Raw genomic sequence first — 20,440 nt, forward strand, 5'->3', positions numbered from 1 at the left:
GCTTAAAAAAAAATAATAAATTAAAATAAAATAAAAGGATTCCACTGTGTAAAACAAGGTCCTCTTACATCATGTAATGATTATCCTAGGGCTTCCACAGTGAGGGCTCCTGGCTGAGGCTGGCATTTTTTTGCCTAAAGAGTTTATTCTTGTATCAACAATAGGATATTTTTCCATGCTTTCCTTCCCATGCAACATGCCTTCCTTCTCACTTCCCCTAGTGAAAATGTATCCTTCAAAAAGTAGAGTCTGTAGCACAGTATCTTCCATGTTTATGTTCTCTTAGATCTCACATTCATTCAAAGAAAAAAGACCCATCTTTTGTACTCTGGGACCTTCTCTCTGCAGGTGGAGCAGTTCTGGAGGTTTTACAGCCACATGGTCCGTCCCGGGGACCTGACAGGCCACAGCGACTTCCATCTCTTCAAAGAAGGAATTAAACCTATGTGGGAGGTGAGCACTGAGGATCTTGGACCACTTTTCTGAGTGGTTTTTTGTTGTTGTTGTTGTTGTTGTTGTTGTTTTTAGCCCTGCCAAGGTTAAAAGTATTTAAAGTCTTCTCTCAAAGCTACATCACTATTTGGTGTATCCTTAGGGCCAGGACTTGTAGGAAAAGGCACTTGTAGGAAAAGGCACTGATGTCGTTGCCTGTCTGTGTGGGTGGTTTCCAGAGATTTTTTTTTTTTTTTAATCACTAAAAGGGTATTATAACAATATTGAAAGACTTTTTAAAAAATTGCCTCTGGGGCACCTGGGTGGCTCAGTAAGTTACACGTGCACCTTCGGCTCAGGTCATGATCTCACAGTACATGAGTTGGAGTCCCGCATCGGGCTCTGCACGGTGCAGAACCTGCTTAGGATTCTCTCTCTTTCCCTCTCTCTCTCTCTGCCCCTCTCCCACTCATACTTTCTCTCAAAATAAATAAACTTTAAAAAAAGAAGTACCTTTGTTCCCATCAAACTGGTTGTGTGTGCACGTGATTGAAGTGGATAAAAAGTAAGCTTGCTTACAGGCAGTAGCTGGAGACCCAGAGCTGAGCTCTGTGAACCCTGCTGTAATCCGTCTTCTGTTGTGACGCCAGGGCGTTTTTCTAGAAGACAAATGTGAAAACACACACACACACACACCCAGCTATAGGCCCTGTGCCGCTCTGCATTGCTCACATGACCTTGCAGTCACCCTCCAGGCCTCATCTCCCAGCGTGGCCAGGCCTTCCCTCCAAGTGCAGCTCGCCTTCCTCTTTTCATCCCCCTGACACACAGTCTCAGTTTGTACACAGACAAGTTTTTCTCAAAGCCTTCACCTGCTTTACCGGCCTAATCCATATGTCGCTCAAGACCCAGCTTAAATGTTTCCTTTTCTTGAGTGTTTCTGACTGTCTTGCTCCTCTTTAACTTAGTGTATCTCTTATCAGACTATATTGCTGCAGTTCATTTTCTTGGCTCTCTGTTCTTCCACTAGACCAAATCTAGGTAGAGACTGTGTCTGTGTACTTGAGACCTGGTGACACTTGGTAAACTTTTAGCGGATGAAGGAAGGAATGATCGGTATTTGAAATCTGACATCATTTCATTTCGATTCCTAAAGTAGTTCCAGAAAAAGAGGATTTTTTTTAAAAGGTCAGTGTAGCCATTTATTGTAATGGCTTATACCAAGGATTCCCCCCTCCCCCCCCCCCCCCCATTTCTTGTCTCCCTAGCCCTACCACCGTTTTTCCTATAAAATTGAATAACTGGAAAGCGACAGAACTTCTTAGCATTCAAGGGATCCTTGGCTTTTTCTTGCCTTCATGCAAAAGTAAAAGAGCTGTGAAACCACACTTTAACTTTAATGCTTTCTCTCTTACACAGGATGATGCAAATAAAAATGGTGGCAAGTGGATTATTCGGCTGCGGAAGGGCTTGGCATCCCGTTGCTGGGAGAATCTCATCCTGGCCATGTTGGGGGAACAGTTCATGGTTGGGGAGGAGATCTGTGGGGCTGTGGTCTCTGTCCGGTTTCAGGTAAGCCACCCCATGGGCGGGTCTGCTTTCTGGTGTTGCCTTTGCTCTCTTCAGTGCCCCTGGCTTGCTTTGACCATTGCTTCTGTTCCTCCTGTAGGAGGACATTATTTCAATATGGAATAAGACTGCCAGTGACCAAGCAACCACAGCCCGAATCCGGGATACGCTTCGGCGAGTGCTTAACCTACCTCCCAACACCATTATGGAGTACAAAACCCACACCGACAGCATCAAGTACGTGTTGGGGGTGCTTGGGGGGCATGTCCCTAAGCTTAGCAGAAGTAGGTCCTTAGTTGGGCCCAGAGGAATGTGGTCATACAGGAGCCTGACTTACAGAGAAGGGACAGACCAGTCTTCCCCTCTAGTGCTTCTGGCCACTTGTAGCAGTTCTTTGCTGGTGAGGCTCCCTGCCCGCCTACACTGTGGGGTGCTTTGTATCAGAGAGGGCCCTTCTGCACAATCCCAGTTGCACTGCCTGGGCTTGCTTTATTTACACAGGCTGTCTTGTCTTTCATTCACTAACCACTATCTTAAAATGAAAGACAAAGTGCTTTTCCTTTTCTTGCTGTTTTTTAAGATAATTTCACTGAACAGTCAAGTCCTCCTCCCTGTCTGCCCCTCACCCCACTTTTGCATGTCTTTTTAACTTCTTAGCGTCAGTCTGTTTTCTTTGTCCTGGGAAATTGACTTCTTATTGGGAATGATGACTCCACTTCCTTGCGTGTAGAGCTGCAATTGTAGAGGAAGCAGAACAGTGTGTTTGTGAGAGTAGAATCTAAGGGGAAAGCAGGAATGCCAAAGGGGAAGTAAGCTTTGCGATCTGCCTAGGACTTGGGGTACCTAGAGCTGGACATCCACAAATGAGAATCACTGGTTAGGATTGCTCCTTCAGTGATTGAATGTCATAAATAAATTCAGGTTATTAGGAAGAAGTCGTGGGGAGTGGCTGTTAGGTTTTCTCAAAACTAGAGGGAGAGCTAGCCAACTAGGAGTCAAGACTTTTAGGTTTAACTCTCTTCTTTGACTCCAGTATCAATATGTGCCTTTGGCAAGTCTCTACCGCTCTGCTTCAGTTTCCCCATCTGTAAAATGGGAGATAAATAATACTTTACCTAACAGGGTTGTTGTGAGGCTGATTTAATCTTTGTAATTGAAGGTCCTCAGGTGGAGAGTGCTCTTACAGGGCCAAGTATTATTACTGCTATCATTGTCATCATTAGTAATAATATCATCATCATGTTATTCTTACTAAAGACTAGTAATGAGCCCAATGATGGTGTTCAGCAGGCAGACCATTTGGGAATCTTCTTCCCATGCATTCATAGACAGTGTGGGTGGAGTTGGTTTAAACTAGCTAAATGCCAGTTTTTTCCTGGGAACACTGCCACAAAAGTTGGTCCATAATCAAATGGCTGCGTGTGACTCATCATAGCCACCAACAGGCGTTAGCCAGCCATGGCCCTGGTTGCTTGCCTTAGCAGTCTGGAGTTAGCATTGTTTTTCTCTAGGCAGGTTTTCCCTATTCTTTGTTCTGGGAGAGAATAGTTTCTGCCCTCCAGCCCGACACAGTCCAGGCTGGTGAGATCCATACCTGCTTTTTCTAGGACTCTTATGTTCAAGGTTCCCAAATGCTCCCCCCCCCCCACTTCCCCCCAAAGTAACCTTTTCACCTGGATAGGAAAGGGAAAGAGGTATTTTTCAACTCTCCCCTCTCCACTGTTCTCCCTCTCTAATACCCTGAGGCGGTTCTTCCTGACTTTTGTAGAAAGGTGTACAAGTCCTTATGAGTCTAGGAGAGCCCGTGGGCTTTTTGCCTTAGTTGGCTGCTCGCTGCTTTATCAAGAGATCTGCCTAGCACTCCAGCCCTGCAGCTACAGGGACCAGAAAACCCTCCTTGATTCCCAGATGCTACTTTCCCTTGCGTCTCCCTCTCTTTCCTCTCCCAATGTGCCCACCTTTTGCACTTCCACTAGAATGCCAGGCAGGCTGGGCCCCCAAAGGCTCCTTTTTCAAAACCTCTGGAAGCCGCGGTTGAATGTGCCATGACCCTGTCCCTCTCTGGATGGCACCATCATTGAAGCTGGCCTCATCGGAGTCTCTTGTTTTGTTGGCGAGCTACCTGGAAGATCCTTCTGTCCTGGACAAGAGGAATTGGAAGAGCATTTTATGTTTTAAGAACAGGCTGACACGCAGCAGCTACAACAACAGCTGAGATCACTTAATAAATGGTGCTAAACTAGCTTGTCTCATGCTCTTGCTCTTTACGGTGCATCAAAGAAGTGGCCTTTCAGACTGACTGTCACCTTATTAAGGAATGGCACAGACTTCTCCATGGAGGGCCATCTGGGGAATGCAGCCTCATTTCCATAAGCCCATTGTAGTGTCACATGGTATTTTGTTCCAGTCCTGCTGAGGTCTGACACAATGAGGTGACATCTCGCTCTCAAAATGAGACCCCATTTTCTGGTACTTGAATTGTAGTTCCCATCTGGTCACGCTGATAACCAGAACAGAGTGATTTCGGATTCGAATTCAGCTTGAAAGTCTGTTAAGGTTGGAAAGGGGGATCCTTGGCCTTTGCTTCGCTTCGTTTGCCTTTACTTCAAAGAAATCTCTTGCTCGGAGGTAAAGCCCTGCTTCTGTCTGTGTGTGGCTGTGTGTCTGTAGTTTCCTTGCTTTGTGTTAACAGGGTTTCCTCACTGTGCCAAGCTGCCCAAGCCACAGGCTCTTTGCCAGCCTTCTCCCTTCTGTTTTCCGTTTAGAACCAAATCATCTTCCTCTTTGAGCTAGTCCTGCTTGCAAGGTTTCAAGGTTGTAGCCCTTCTCCCAGGGTTATTGTGCATCAGGATCCAGGGCGGGGCAGTGTCTTCATCCTGTAGGAGTTCGCTCCGTAGGCTGGCCGACTGTGGGACATACCGGCCCCTCGTTGCTTTGTGGCTTGGCTTGTATGCGCTGCAGCTCGGCCTTCAGGCGCCTACCCTGCATGTAGAATTCCAGCAGGCCTCATGTTACTTGAGGTCTTCTTGGGAGCTACTACCAAAACCAAAAAGGAACCGTTTTTATAGACCTTGAGGTCAGGTTGCCTAATAGCATCTTGAAGGTGGCCGTGGGGGTAATGTGGAGTTTTCCAAAGCGGCCGTTCCGTTTTGGCAGCAACACCCGTGCTTACACATTGACCACCAGTCTCCATATGGCCCGGGATCTCACAGAACACACACTGGGACTAGCACTCAACATTCCGGAGGTGTTTGTGTCATTGTTTCTCTGTTTACTGCGTATCCAAAATTGGTTGAAGTACCTAGAAAATGGGAGATTTGTTGGCATATGGAAATGCCTATTCTCTATGTTTTCAGCGCTTGTCGAAGAATTACTTTCTATGGCCTTTTCCCTCTTGCCTTCCGATATTATTTACACGTATTGACCTTAATTTCAGCTGTATAAACCGGTCCAGGAGATGAGCTTGATGTCACCTTCTAGAGTAAGAGTTGATCAGAAAGCACCAAACCTACCCTGCGGCCCCTGTGATCCTTACCAAAACGTGAACCGAAATCAGAACTGTTCTGCTTTGTTCTAGTCCTTGTGGCTCTCCCACAAGTGTGACTTGGTTGAAGCCAAGGAGCAGCAGCTGCTGAGACTTGAGAATTCAAGGGAAGTGAAGGAAGAAAGGGCCAGCAGTTGCTCTCCCCCGAGTTCTCTGGAGACGAGGGGGCTGCTGGAAATGGCAAGGGGCATTTTTTTAGGAGTAGCTTAGGTTTCTGAGTCAGGTTTCTCCACCTTGCTATGTTTCAGTCCAGTTTTCAGTGTCCTTTTTCAACTGTTTGGTTTTTCCAGCCTTCCCCTATTCACCCTGCTTGTGGCCTCTTCCTGCCGCCCTCTTAGGTGAGCTGAGGCAAACGCTGATGCGCACAGTGCGTGGTGAGCTGCTTCGCTGCAGAGGGGACGCCTGCCTGCCGCTTCCTATCCCTGTTCACTGCCAGTAGTTTGCCCCCGAAGGGTGAGCAGGTCCCATTGAGAAATGGGGAACCTGTTAAGTTGGGCGTTAGCTCAGGTGCATGGCTCCTTTTAATGAGACCAGTCATAGCTGAGCTTTCATAGGTTTGGGTACTTGCGGACGTCAAGTAACTAACTGTATCCTCTTTTGAGGAGAAGTCTCATAATGCAGCCAGACTTGCAACCACCAGGGGACCACCAGGATAAAACTTGGCACAGAGCCACATAAAGCAGCAGTGTCTTTTGTGAGGAAATTCCTCTTTGGAATAGTCCCATTGAGTTCCTTTGTGCGTCTGGCCTGGAACGGAAAAGGGGAAGACAGGGCCAGCTTCACTCAGTGGGCCACAGTACTGGGGAGTCTGACCAGACCCCTCTGCAGAGGAAGTTGAGGGTAGGTGACTTCTCTTTATTACTTTATTCCAGAGGAGAGATGGGTCAAACCTGGGGACTTTGCTTTACCACGTCTAGATACCATTGTATGTAGACATTGAAGTTTGTAGGCAAGAACCAACCAGCCCTTCCTCTGACGTGGCTAAATCATGGGATCGTAGCCTGGTGGCACCAGGTCACACCAGCATAATTGCTGGCCTGGCTTTGCGTCTAGGAGATGTTCCCCCATACTGATGCTCAAAGCCAAGAAAGCCCAGGCTAGCGGAGGCGGAGCATGTCCATGAGTATTGAGGGCCAGCTGCATGCGAGGCTGTGAACCAGGCTTTGAGTGGAGTGGGGGCAAGTACAGTTACAGAGAAATGAGATCTCGGCTCTCAGAATTTGCTTTCTGGTAAGCGAGCTGGGACAAGAGTGGTCTTTAAAAGACTGTCACTTTGTCATTTGAATCTGTTCAGAATCCCCTGTAGACTGCTAATCTCAGAGTAATTTTTTTTTTTAAAGAAACTCCATTCATTCATTGGACACTTGTAACATTTAACTTGTTCTTTCTTTACCTTTAAAGGAAGCAATTTTTAATATTACCTAGTATGCATAGGATGTCAGATGGAGAATAGTTAGAATATGCGCACTTAGCTTTAGGTGGTTGACTTGCCTCTTAGCCAAGCATTGGCCTACATAAGTGTGATTGTTCCAGTGACTGTGGCCACCTGTTTGGTGTCCATTGAGTCCGTGTAAGGAAATTACTAGACCCAGCCTCTTCATGTGGAGGTTTAGCACCTGAAGAAGATACCTCTGAAGAAAACGGGAGGGCGGTTTCATACTGGAATGGATTAGAGGGAACTCTGAAATCTGTAATTCTGCAGGTTCTTAACACTGAGAACTGTTCTCTTTGGACTAGCATAGGCCTTTCTGGACACAAAAGGATAAATGAGATGAAGCTTCAACACAGCCACGTAATTTGTTGATGCCTAAGTTGCTTAAAATAGGATTGAAATCTCACTATTAGAAGGAAAGAGGGGTTTCCTAGGTCGCTGCCCAAACATCGGATTTGCTTTACCCTTAATCTTCATGTGGAAGGAAGAATGAAATAGCCTTCTGATCTCACTCGTGGACTCAGGACGTTCATCGCATCAGCATCTCCAGAAAGGGCTGTGGAACAGATGTCTTGCTGTGGAGACTGAGTTTGTGAATTGACAAAGACTGGCACGCTTGATCAGCGGTCTTACGTATTTCTTCAATCGTTAGCGTGTATTAGTAGCTTTGGTAATACTCTCTAAAGACACCATTACCTGCAGATCAGCCTCTTGTTCTAAGAGATCATTAACTTATCATTGCTCCTGTTCAAAAGGAAAAAAAAACTAGTGAAACTGGTATAAGTATTACCTGCAAGAAGGAATTTGTTGTACCAGGTCTCTGTATTTAAATCCCTCCCTACTTAAAGAAAACCTACCTGTAGAAGGCCTGGTGATGAAGTATATTCTATTGGCCATAATATCACACCTGTAGTGAGTGACGCGTGTTGTCACCCAAGATACCGTCATTCCTTTAAACTGAGAATGGAATAATTGCCAGTAAGGAATTTTAGATTTACAAGCATTGAATTACCCATTAGATAATATATATAAGTTCCCAAGGAATTTACCAGGCAGTCTGTCCCCAATAGAGCTGAAAAGTGGCTGGGGCCGAAAGGTAGGACATCAGCTTCTCTGAGGAAACTTGAAGTGGTTTAGGGCTTCAAGGACACGTGAGGGATCTGGTTTTCTCCTGGTTCTTTGGCCAGCAGTCACCAACGGCTTGTTCTTCGTGGAGCGGCATCCAGAGAGACTGGGCACCCTGCAGTCCTGTTTCTTACTCCTTCCTAACCCCAATCACTAAATCAAGTTAATTGGCATGAAAGTTACAAGGATCACTGAGCCCTAAAAATTTGAGCTGCTATGACCTACACAGTGTAAGGTAGTAATTACATGGGCATTTCCAGAAACGGATGGAATCTGATACAGATTTGGGGTGTGAGTTGGGAGGGGTCCTACAGTTGGAAAGGAGAGCAGAGAAAGCGCTTTAGTTGCTTCATTGCATCTCCAGCCATCATAATGCTTCTGGGCACCTGCCTTTACCCGCAGAGTGAGGCCTGATGAAGAACAGTAGTTCCTGCCACCTGCCCTCACGCCCCCAAGGGCAGAAAGCCCTCTACCCCGGTGATTGGGGGTGGCTCCAGGGAGGATTGAGCTTAGCTCTGACCTCCTGGGCCTCCCTGTAGACTTGAAGCAGCAGGTAGGAGGACTGTGGCAGTTGCTTGAGGGGACAGGGCCAGACTTCGCTAGTCAAGCCAGCCAGGAGCAGTGCCAACTGGCCGCCACTGCTGATGTGAGGGCAGCGTCTAGAGGGGGAAGCCTGACCGCTGCTTCCAGGTACTGGTGCGCTCCGCCCGACCTTGAGGTATCTCAAGTGGGATGTGGGGTTATCGTGTCTGTGCTCTCTTTGTTAAAAAGCTGTTGATCTGAATGTGCTATTGTGTTTTTTGTCTCTGGTTTGCCAGGGCCTGGGAGGAGTTTCATGGCCTGGTGAACAGCAGCGGCCGCTGATCGGACGCTCCCCTCTGTCTCTCACACTCAGGGTAGGGCCTTGTCTATCTTCTCTGTAACCTTGTGACATACCTCTCAGCCACAGGCCCCCTCTTCCCAAGGGCGTGCCCTCTCCCCGTTTACCCCCAGCCTTGCCTCTGCCAACATGGAGCCTGCTCCAGCTTCTCCTCTTTGACTGGTTGTCACAGTCTCAGAGAAAAGCACCAAGTCCAGAACCACTAGATCGTCCTCCCAGGGTCACGTGTCTCCCGGTGGACCTCCGGGAGGATTGCTTAACTTACCGTGCCCGTGTTTTCGTTTGGAAAATGAGGTTCCCCAGACTAAAGTGTCTTCGATCTCTTCCAATGCCAACATACCATGATTATAGACGTGCCACAGATCCTTTGTCTTTTGCCCAGACGTGGCCGTTTCAAGCCATCTGGCAGTGTCCTGTGACTGACAGGACAGTTCCATGGGCTCTGGTGTGGGTTAGGTGAGAGGTATGTCCCTTGTCTGCTGGTGGTGTCTATCGAGTGTGAGCAAACAGTGGTAGAACCTGCGGGTCTCACAGTGAGAGTGAGCTGGGGCAGATGCAGGGGCGTGCTTGACTAGACAGTCACATGTCACTGGAAGGGAGAGGCCCCGGGAAATCGAAGGCTGGGTCAGCTGACACATTGACTTTAAGAACATTTGTGTTTCAGTTAATGAAGAGAGTGCCAAGTCCATGTGTGTGTCTCTAGCAGAGGGAATTGGGTCAATTTACTCTGGATGAGAAGACAGTAACTGCATGTGCCTGCACTGAGAGCATAGTCCTGGGCGTTAACTACCCTCCCACCCCGCCACCCCCATCCCTGTGCAATAGAGAATTGCTAAAATTGGAACAGAATGTGTCAGCTGTAGTAGCCGCTTCAGAACTCCCCCTTCCCAGGAGGGAAATGAGGCTTTTTCGAGAAAAGGAGATCTGCATCCCTCAGACAGCAAGAGAGGATGACACAGAGGGACAGAGCAGGTGACCCGGGGTCTGAGTACTCCGCAGAGCTGAGTGATCGTTAGATAAACGGTCTCAGAAGTCCTGCACACACAGATGATGCCAGGCATGTCTTTTTTTAAAGCTTAATTCCTGTATTATAAATTCAATTTTTTAGGCATACTAGATTTTTTAAATTTCAATTTAAAAGTTTTCTCTGTAAAATATAGTTAACAGGTCAGAGGTGGCTGCTAGTATATACAAGGAGGGATGAAAAACAAGCATCGGCTGTAATGTTGGGTGTACACTGAAATGCAGGCTGAAAACGGCAGCTACTTAGAATAAATAAGTCAGATTTCCAGAGGCCTGGTGCTATCATGCAGTTGTTTTAATCATTTTAATAACATTACCATATTTAATTATTTCTAGGATATTTTTTGGTTTTGTTTTCAATATCCCTAAAATCAGGGTGCTCACAGTGGATGTGATAAGAAAGATTTTGGACGTAGTTTAGCAACGTTTACTTCGTAGAGTACAGAAAACGATGGTATCTTTAAGAATCAATAGCATCTAAGTTCCATCGGGGGAGAAAAGGCTTTAAAATGAAATTGGAATAATCAGAATGGGGGAAAGCTGTCCCTCCCCCTTCACTAACACTGAATCCCTTGGGAAAGAGATCTCTGAATTGCCTTGAAATCCTGTATTTGCATCGTTGCCGTTTTGCGGTCTCTTCTTTCTTGTTTTTGTTGCCCCTATATCCTTTTTATCTGGCAGATGAAGAAGCACTTCATGGTTTAGGTGTTCTCCTGCGTAAAGCGCAGCCTCGGAGGTCTAATACTTGGAGTATTAGAGTCTAAACAAAAAAACCAACTCATGTCATTGTCTTAAAGACTTGAAAAAGACTCTCTATTTCATCCCTATCACGTTACCCCTGAAGGGGTGCTCTCAGCTGCTACGCTAGCTCTGAACTGCTCTTTTAAAGGTTCCTAACACTTTGGCTCCTCGTCCTCTTCACCTTTTCTTTTCCCCCTCCAAGGAGACCATGATCTAGGAGGAACTAAAAACTGCTATTCAAGTAATTGTTCTTGAACCACAAATACTTCTCGGTTGATCCGATATTTTATGTTATGACATATAGCTGCTAATATTCTAGAACCATTTCATTTGACCTGCATTACAAATCAGTATTGCCCTTTTAACCATGACTTCAGTGGAAGTCCCAGTTAGCTGCTGGGGAGGATTTAGGTTACTTATATGTCTGGGCTGGCATGCACAGAGCAATGATCTGTGTTGTTGGGGAGTGAAGTTGGCCCTCAGTGGGAGATTAGAGATGGAAACTTGCCCCACTGAACCTAGGAAGGGTTTGTAGTTTTATTTAGTATACAGGGAGGGAGAGGCGTGGAAGCCAGAGCTGGCCTGTGGTGGACAGCTGGTAGCCAGAGAATGTTCCTCTGAAGACTGTACGGAAGCCTGTAGGCTGATTTGTGAGTGCACTCTCAGATCCCCCTCCAGAGCAGAGAGTCAGGTAGCGCTCCTACTCGGTGGCTCAGCTCGCAGTTTTCCCTTGAGGCCCCGGAATCACTGTGGCCACTTCCTGCAAGAATGGAGAGGCATTCCTTTGAGGAACCAGCCACCTTGCTCCTGTGTTGTCCACCCTCAGGAGCTTGCCTCACCCTCAGCTTATTCTTCCCAGAGTTGGAATTTGTCCTTTCTAGAGAAATACGAAATGGCAGAGCAGATTAGAAAGCTGTTACAGAGTATTTGGGTAACAGTTTTCCCCCCAAATGCCTGGGAACGTGAAGCTGGAAGCCAGTTTGGATGGGGCGCTGGTATTTGTGTCCTGCTATCAGGATAAAGAGTCATCCCGTAGAGAAAGGTCTTTTTAATTTTTTAATGTATTTTAGAGAGAGAGAGTGTGCAAGCAGGGGAGGGGCAGAGAGAGAGGGAGACATAGAATCCGAAGCAGGCTCCAGGTTCCAAGCTGTCAGCACAGAGCCTGATGTGGGGCTCGAACCCATGAACCGTGAGATCATCGCCTGAGCTGAAGTTGGACGTTTAACCGAGTCACCCGGGCGCCCCGAGAAAGGTTCTTTTTGACCCCTCTCTAGTATTGTGGGTCTTTTAGCTCCTGTGTCCTGTGCCCTGGAGTGTAAAAATCCTCTGGGATAAATTAAGATACAGGGAAAAACTGATGTCTGAAAAGCCCCCTTAAATCAATACACTGGGCTTAATATATTTATATATAATTTATATTTTTATTTCATAAATTCATAGATGAGGATGTAAAATTTTTATTTCCTTCTAAAAGGTCTCTTGAAAAAACGAAAACAACAGAAAAGCCTTCCCGGTCGCCCATGCTCCATCACAACATTGCTAGGTGGCTAGAGGGGCTAGCTTTTAGGAGCTCACTCTGGATTTTCTAAATTATACTTTGCTTTTATGAGAACAGAAGCCCATCTTTTTTGAAAAGTTAAGCGTTGCCTGTGACCTGCCACTCCCTTTCTTCTTTCTTCCTTCTTCCTTTTTCTGTCTCTTAATCTCTCTGGCACCGCAGCCTGGGGTAATGGACATAACCAAGGATTAGTTCTCAGCTGGTCTGAGATGAACACATTCCTCAGACGACATCTGGCACCGAGCTGTTCTCAGCCCACTTTTTTTTTTTTTTTTTAGAGAAGCTGGACCAGAGCCACCAGCTGCCACCAGCCTGTCATTGTCATTGTCATTGTCAGCAGCCTGTCACCCATTCTCGTTGCTCTTTGTTTTCCTCTTTAAATCAAACTCTGGGGGAACTTAGCTAGATTATCCTGGCTTCTTATTCTTCTCCCCTTTTCCACATTACAAATAAACCTTAGAATCTAATTGTGATTTCTTAGATTTTCTGACCGTGAAGAGATCTAGGACAGAAATAATTAGAATAAATAGTAAACATCTAGATGGGAAAGTGTTGTAGAGCTCTTCAGTTTACCTGCCACAGAGAGAATTTGTTTGTGGCCCAACCCCCAGCACAGTACAGGGACTCTTCCAAAAGATAGAGGTGACCTGTTTACAGTGATGAGTTGTCCAGAAAGTTCTCTCTTCTGTATCACTAATGGATGAAAAGGCTGGGTCCAGACACTTGCCTGCTGTCTCTCTTACTCCAAAGACAGATCATTCTCCCACTGTTAGAAAATTCTGTGATTCTACCTTCCCACACCCTGCCTTTCTATTCACTCATTTTCCCCTGCTGGTTGACTTTTGCTCTGTGGCGAGAGAGGGAACTGGGTAGAGGGCAGAGGGAAGAAATGGAACAGAGCAGACTGTTCCTTCCTAACCACTCCTGTGTTATTAGAGAGGTTCTCTGACACGTAGTCTCAGTAGTACAGCGCATCATCCCCAAGGGGACTGGGAGATCACACACACATGGCCCTTACGCTTGCTTTTCTCTGTTTTATAGTCAGAAATGTTCCTCCTTATCATCCTTTGCTAGTTACAAGTGGCACCTCGGTGGGATCTGTCCTTGTGAAAGCCCTTTTAAAAAAGATGATCACCCCATTAAGTTTTCTTCATGTTCAGTCTTCCCCTCCTTAGATCAAAATACTCAGTAGCCATTGATAAATGAGCTACATAGTCATGCATCCAGTTATAAAAATACTAGTGGACTATTGAGATGATATCAGTTTCTTCCCAGACGGAGTTCGCCTCCAGTTTCCCCTCTCCGTGTACTTGTCTACAGTCATTCATCTTGGGTAGTGAAGGCAGCCGACCGCCATCACAGGGGAGAGTCTGGTAGCCAGTTGCTAACTGGAAACTGCCATTTGTCTAGGCTGAGTATATTCTTCCAGAATTACCCCAGACTGATAGCCATATGCCCAATAAATTGTAGCAATATTAAGATGGTCAGTTAAAGCTAAAGCTTCTAGAATGTCCTATCAAAACTAAAGGGAAGTAATGACTCAAAAATCAGGTTAATGAGAATTCCTGTTTCAGAATTTCAGGTATTTGGAAGTCTGAAGCTCTGGGCTACAGCAGAGGGCCTTTAAGGCCCTTTGTAGCCCTGAGACTGGGGGCTTCAAATGGCAGTGTGGGCTGCTGAGATGTTGGATGTCTAGTGTGGAGCAGGAAAGGTTTCAGGTGGGTGGCCAAGCCTGCCCACATCCCGTAGAAGGCAACTGAGAGGACGCCTCTGATGATGTGTCACATACATCCATGCTTCTCTTTCAAGAATTCTAGCTGAGTGTCTTAAGGGTACTCAGATTCACTTCGTGGAACACCCTTTTATAAGGAGCGATAAGTTTTGAACTAAAGATTTTTCGGTTGGTTGGTTGGTTGATTTTTTTAAAAAATACGTGATACAATCACATGGATTTTTTTTTTTTTTTTTAATGTATGTGTGTGTTTGTGTGTGCAAAAGAAAGGGGTTTCCCTCCCACTCTCACTCCATCTGCTCAGGCTCTGCTGTGCTCCCCCCCCTTCCCCCGTCTGCTGCCCCACGTAACAAATTGTTGTTGGTTTCTTGTATAGCCTTATAGACTCAATGTCCATACAAGCAGTGTGAACTCTGACCTTATTTCCCCCACCCCCACTTACACAAAACGTGGCGTACTATGGGCTCACACTGTTTTGCACCTTCTCAGTTTCTCCTGGAGAGCTTTCCGTATTAGTGTGAGCTTCCTTGGCTTGTTTTTTTTTTTTAAGCTGCACAAGTGTCCCATTGGATGAACGTGCCATAATATTCATATTTAACCAGTGCCCTTTTTATAGGTGTTTGGGTTGTTTCTAATTTTTGGCTCTTGAAAACAGCTGAGTTGAAGTGTTCAAAGGGACTTGGGAGGCGGTTTGCTATGTTGGCATTAGATTAGCAAGGAAGGGAAGTTCTGGGGTAGGTATATCAGGAGGGCCCTGGAGCAGCTGAGTTCAGGCCTCCACCCCCACTCCCATCCCCTGCCCCATGTGTGTGCTGTTGCCTATAGAAGATCTGTGTATTGAATGCTCTGTTTTCTCCCATTTTTTTCTTTCAGGGACAATTCAAGCTTTCGAAATACAAAAATCACATTGTGAAAGTACACGAGCTGGCAATAATCCTTTTCTGTATGTGTGTGTTTGTCCGAAATGGATGGGAGGTCTCCAGCCGGTCCTTCCATCTGCTCACTGAAGGGACGTCCCCGAGCCGTGTGCTCCCCTTTTGCACTCATTCCTGGAGGACAGATTCCGCTAGACACCCTCCAGCATCGCTGACTTTATAAAGCGGAAAAACAGAAAACGTGACTTTGTAATAGACAAAACTTTTTTTTTAATGGGGTTCTGTGGGGGGGTGGAGTTCAGCCTTTTGTTTTGCTGTGTGCGGTCCAGATGCCTGTCGGGCGTTCTGTGTGCTCTCCTCTGCTGTACGAAGGGCATCGTGACCACGTGTACAAGCCAGAGCTGTCGACCGAGAGTTGTCAGTATTATGAATGTCTGTGCGTCCAGGAAAAGCTTTTTGTTGGAGAGTCCCGGAATGGCTATAAATGCTCTCTTCTAGCTCTGCCATTAAGTTATTGGGCCATTTTGTTTATTTCTCTCCCCTTTTCCCCCAAGCCCACCATTTTCTGAAAATGTGTTAACTGATTTTGTATAGTCTCCTGCCTTATGCCCTCCAGTTCTACCCTCCTGTGGGACTCTTTCTTCTTAGGCACTGCTGCACTTAGAATTTTAATCCAGTGGGCCACACTGGTTTCACCGAGGCAGCTCAGAAGGTATGCCTTGGTAAATCAAACTGGCGCAGAATCCAGTTTGATTAGGAGCTAGGTTATAATAGCGGTTCCAAGTGCAGGATTTGGAGCTGAGGGCAATGTCTGAAACCAGATGAGCAGGGCCTGTGTGTCCAGCCTGCTGCATGACCCTCGTTGAGGAAGGGAAGCAAAAGCTTGGTTGTTGCCCAGTGTGAACACTTAATATGGTAAATTCTATGATCCCAAAACTGGGGCATCTGAAGAGAAGGTGACCGTGATGGGTGGCTTTCTTTGCATGGCTGTGCCTGTCTGCAGTGGTTGAGGAAACCTGCTTTCGGTCCTTGTCACCTGGTAGATAATGCTAGTAATGCGTGCTGACCCATGACGTCCAGACAGAAACCTCTGACAGGCCACTGCAAGCATGCTTTAAAAAAGACCAGTCAGGCATTAGAGAAGCCTGGTGATCTGACTCCAGAAGGACTGAAGTCAGAGAGGTCAAAAGAGCACCTAGGATTGAAATCAGTACTGAGTACGAGTCCCACAGCAGCCTGCAGGGAGCGCTGTCTTACTTGGCTCTTGTGAGCAGAGATCGCAGTACCTTAAATTAAGGCCTCTCCTAAAACCTGTCCTTGCCGGCCAGGGCCTTCGCCACCTGGTCTCAGAGAAGTCCTAGGAGAGTAATAGGCGTTTCCTTATTGTATTTATATTACTCTCTTCCTACTTTCCGAGTCCTGAACCCCCTCTAATTACCACTGTCTTGGGATGCTTTTTCCCGAAAGAATGGGAGTGCAGGAGCCAAAAGGGAGGTGCTTCCATTACAGGTGAAGTTAGATCGGATAAGAAGATCTAGCCATGATTTAAACTCCAGGAGTATGAAGAATGAATTGTAGTGCCCAGATAATTGTGAAGGGCTCAGGCAAACAGAGGAGCAACATTGGCTAAAATGGGGAGCGAAGGCTGCCTCCTTGAGTATTTGTCTAGACCCCAGGGAGGGCTTCACGTCTGCCTACACTCAGATTTGCCGTGAGAATTCCAAAGAGAGCAGGCATTTGGATTTGCCCTCCTTGGGGCATCTACCTGTTGTGTGTGTGCAAGCAGGTGTGTATGTGTGTGATGTGTTCGTGAGGGAGGGTTCTGTCAGGCTGAGTGCTTGGGTGTACTGTCCATAGTTTTGCGCTTTTTTTTTTTTTTTTTTTGTCTCGTTCAGATTTTTTAATCTCTCGTGTTTTCTAGAACTGCTCATGTTTTCCTTCTTCCTTGGCATTGCAGTATTTGAAAGTTATCTTTTCCCATCAAAAGATGCTGGCCCTGTGCTGGTCAGAACGAGAGTTATTTCTCTCAGGCAGTGTCTTACCCGCAGGGCTCTCCCGGATATTCTGTCCAGCAGTTTTAAGTGGGAGGTTGAAGAGTCAGTTTAGCCAAACCACCCATTTTCCAAACTGGCTTGAGAGGTCCTTTTACTTCTTTTGACTCCATGGGCCTCTGCTACACTGCGGTATGACACGGCAGTGGTTATGGTATCACCTACTCTGGGGACAAAGCGGGCAAAAGGTGCGCCCAGACCAACCTCACCAACGTGGTAGGTTGCTGCCTGGAGATGGGGAGTCACCTTCCACTTTGCACAGGTGGGCTGTTGTCCCCTGACCCCTCTGCTGGATTTTCCGTTTGAAATTGGCCCCTACTCTCGAGGGCTCTTCTCATTTTATCCTTCTATTCATGTGTGTGGGGTTTTTTTTTTTTCCTGTGACCTTGGCAGTGGCAATAATTATCCACCTAGAGAGAAGCTTGTGGTCCGCGATGCTCCAAGAATGAACTTCCAAGAATTTGCCAGTGGAGGGGCAGAGGCTGTGACAAAGTGATTTAGTGTTGCACTTTCAGAGCGATTGTCTACTGCAGTAATAAATGAAAACTATCCGCAAGAACCAGGTTGTGGACTCTTAATGAAGGGAAATGGGGCACTGGCGGTGGTTGCTGCGAATTCTGCTCTTGCGTGCGTGGCTCTTTTAAGTCCATTCCGGCACAAAACGTGTAGGACAGTTCAGACAATGCAGTATCCTTGACATGTGTTCTAAAAATATTCTCAATTTAAAATTTTAATATCCAAATACAGTTTATTTTAATTCTCAACTTGGGGTGAGGACTATTGGAACAGAAGGAAATTCAAAGGATTAGAATTTGAGGAAATCCCCAAGTGCCCGTGTGAAAAACCATGGGAGAAAGAGACGTTGCAGAGCCTCAGTCGTTGTTGATGAAGGATTTAAACGATACAGTCTTGGGACTCCGTTTCAATAGACAGAAGCTTCCTGTGTCTGTCAGTCATGGTCCAAATAGAAGACAGAACCCACGCAAGTCATGTTAACAATAGGATAGGATTTTTGACAGTGAAAGAACCGGGAAGTAGCAACTCCAGGAAGACCTGCCTCCGGATGGGTGCTCGCCCGGTGCTGGTGTCGCTGGGGCACAACAGAGCGGCTCCGGGGGGGTCAGAGGGGTCAGAAGTGACGACTGGGTCTGGCTGTGGCTCTGGGAACGTGCTGCTGCTGCTGCACGGGGTGATGCTGATGGGGACAGGAGGGAACAGGTCCCTTTTCTTCCTCCGGCACTGAGGCCTCCCTCAGGTGCATCCTGCTGGAGAGGCCCAATGGGATGCCAGCTGGCAGAGCAGAAATGTCAGCAGAGTTCCGTGCCCGGCATCACACAAACAGTTAAAAATACTGGGCGTGAGGCTGAGAAGAGCTTAGTAATTGGTAGAGCCTTCCCCTTTAGCCACACAGCATCTGCACACACCCCTTGACATACATTTGAGCTTTAATACGATCACAAAAGCTCCTTACGGTTTCTGCCCAAGATGTAACTGATTTTTTTTTTCAATGTTTATTTATTTTTGGGACAGAGAGAGACAGAGCATGAACAGGGGAGGGGCAGAGAGAGAGGGAGACACAGAATCGGAAACAGGCTCCAGGCTCTGAGCCATCAGCCCAGAGCCTGACGCGGGGCTCGAACTCCCGGACCGCGAGATCGTGACCTGGCTGAAGTCGGACGCTTAACCGACTGCGCCACCCAGGCGCCCCAAGATGTAACTGATTTTAAGAAGATGGACGCACTCTCTCCCAAACTAAGGAAATGTAAAACCCAACAATCAATGTATGGATCTCTGGGCCATGTCGATTCCTCCCATCCAGTCACAGTCTTGTCTGAGGAGAATATAGGATAACAGAATGAGACCTAAGCCCTACACGGTAGGGGCGCCCGGGGGGCTCAGTCAGTTGGGTATCCATCTGTTGATTTTGGCTAAGGTCATGATCCCAGAGTCGTGGGACCAAGCCCCACATCAGGCTCTGTGCTGAATGTGGAGCCTGCGTATGATTCTCTCTCCCTCCCTCCCTCCCTCTCTCTCTCTCTCTCTCTCCCTCCTCCGCCCCTCTCCCCCATTCTCTTGCTCTAAAAAATTTTTTTTAAAAATGGGGAAAAGTAGACTACATGGCAAAGTGAGCTTCCAACAGAAACAGCATGAGATAATGAGAAGGAGTGAAAAGGAACATGTGTGTGTGTGTACACACAGAACAATCCAGAAAGAATATGTAGAGTGTGTTGTGAAGCTGGAGTTGATATTTATAACCGCTGTTTCCACTACCTGGTCTCTATTTCCTTTGCCCTCAGCCAGGAGAATCTCAGCTGGTCAGAATTCTTTTTTATTTATTTATTTATTTATTTTTTTAATTTATTTTTGGGACAGAGAGAGACAGAGCATGAACGGGGGAGGGGCAGAGAGAGAGGGAGACACAGAATCGGAAACAGGCTCCAGGTTCTGAGCCATCAGCCCAGAGCCCGACGCGGGGCTCGAACTCCCGGACCGCGAGATCGTGACCTGGCCGAAGTCGGACGCTTAACCGACTGCGCCACCCAGGCGCCCCCAGAATTCTTTTGAAATGGTTGATCCAAACCTTCATTCCTAAAGGGTCTGAATTAATTGTCCTGCCTTTATTTTTTTTAGTTTTTCATTCATCGTTGCTATTTCTGAGAGGGACCTGCAGGATTTTCTAGGTTCCAGCCACGGTCTTCCCTGCTCCTGTTGTATCGCAGCACCCAGACTTCCCTCGGTAATACTCTCCAGCCAGTAGACTAATCCCCATACTAGCTTGTTGGTTCAGTGTCCTGATGAGCCCCAGATAGCCAGGTGAGCCTCAATATGCAACCCAATGGAGCCATCGCTGGGCGCCTGGGTGGCTCAGCCTGTATGCGTCTGACTCCTGAATTGGCTCAGGTCATGATCTCACAGTTTGTGAGTTCGAGCCCCGCTTCGGGCTCTGCACTGATGGCACGGAGACTGCTTGGGCTTCTGTCTCTCCTTCTCTCTGCCCCTCCCCAGCTGTGCGCATGTGCATGCACGCACTCTCTCTCTCTCAAAATAAAAAAAAAAAAAAATGGAATCATTGCTGTGTTCCCTGGTAGAAACATTCCTGCTCTGAAAACCAAAATCTCCAAGTCAGCAGAGCCACTTTGAGTGGACCCGTCAGAGGAGCCACTCCCACTCCCATCCCTGGATTCCTGGACCCATGAATTCTGGTTGGGGGAGGGTAGTAAAGGCAAAGCATATACCGCAGCCTTTAAGGCAGAACTCTGCCCTGTGCTCGCTTCGGCAGCACCTATCCTAAAATTGGAACGATGCAGAGATGAGCACGGGCCCTGTGCGAGGCTGACACGCAAATTTGTGAAGCGTTCCAGATTTCTCTCTCTCAAAAAAAAAACCTTCGGAGGGAAAAAAAGGCAGAACTCTGCCCTTTCAGGATGTCGTGTCCCCATGGCATTGTAGCTGAGTCTTCCATGGGCCATTTCACTCT

The 20,440-nt window shown here is 47.0% G+C and overlaps 1 protein-coding gene and 1 non-coding gene across 9 annotated transcripts in view; both read left to right on the forward strand.

Moving 5' to 3' along the window:
- The window catches only part of EIF4E2 (eukaryotic translation initiation factor 4E family member 2), a 31,292-nt gene extending 13,771 nt beyond the window's left edge, over positions 1 to 17,521 (forward strand). For 2 of the 8 annotated variants that reach the window (XM_043578181.1, XM_043578179.1), the window contains exons 4-8: positions 349 to 453; positions 1,852 to 2,004; positions 2,102 to 2,238; positions 8,921 to 8,998; positions 14,910 to 14,954. In XM_043578181.1, the coding sequence (XP_043434116.1) occupies positions 349 to 453; positions 1,852 to 2,004; positions 2,102 to 2,238; positions 8,921 to 8,966 (441 nt within the window). In that variant the 3' untranslated portion in view covers positions 8,967 to 8,998; positions 14,910 to 14,954. Of the gene's footprint in view, positions 1 to 348; positions 454 to 1,851; positions 2,005 to 2,101; positions 2,239 to 3,977; positions 4,244 to 6,150; positions 7,774 to 8,920; positions 8,999 to 14,909 lie in introns of those variants that run through there. The other 6 variants (XM_043578182.1, XM_043578180.1, XM_043578184.1 and 3 more) reach the window with 3 other exon arrangements.
- A 2,705-nt stretch (positions 17,522 to 20,226) lies between these two features.
- Positions 20,227 to 20,330, forward strand: LOC122482267. Its single transcript, XR_006297069.1, has one exon. It is a non-coding gene; the product is annotated as a U6 spliceosomal RNA (small nuclear RNA).
- The last annotated feature ends 110 nt before the right edge of the window (positions 20,331 to 20,440 follow it).

This window comes from Prionailurus bengalensis, chromosome C1, assembly GCF_016509475.1.
Source record: "Prionailurus bengalensis isolate Pbe53 chromosome C1, Fcat_Pben_1.1_paternal_pri, whole genome shotgun sequence".
Taxonomy (NCBI): Eukaryota; Metazoa; Chordata; class Mammalia; order Carnivora; family Felidae; genus Prionailurus; species Prionailurus bengalensis.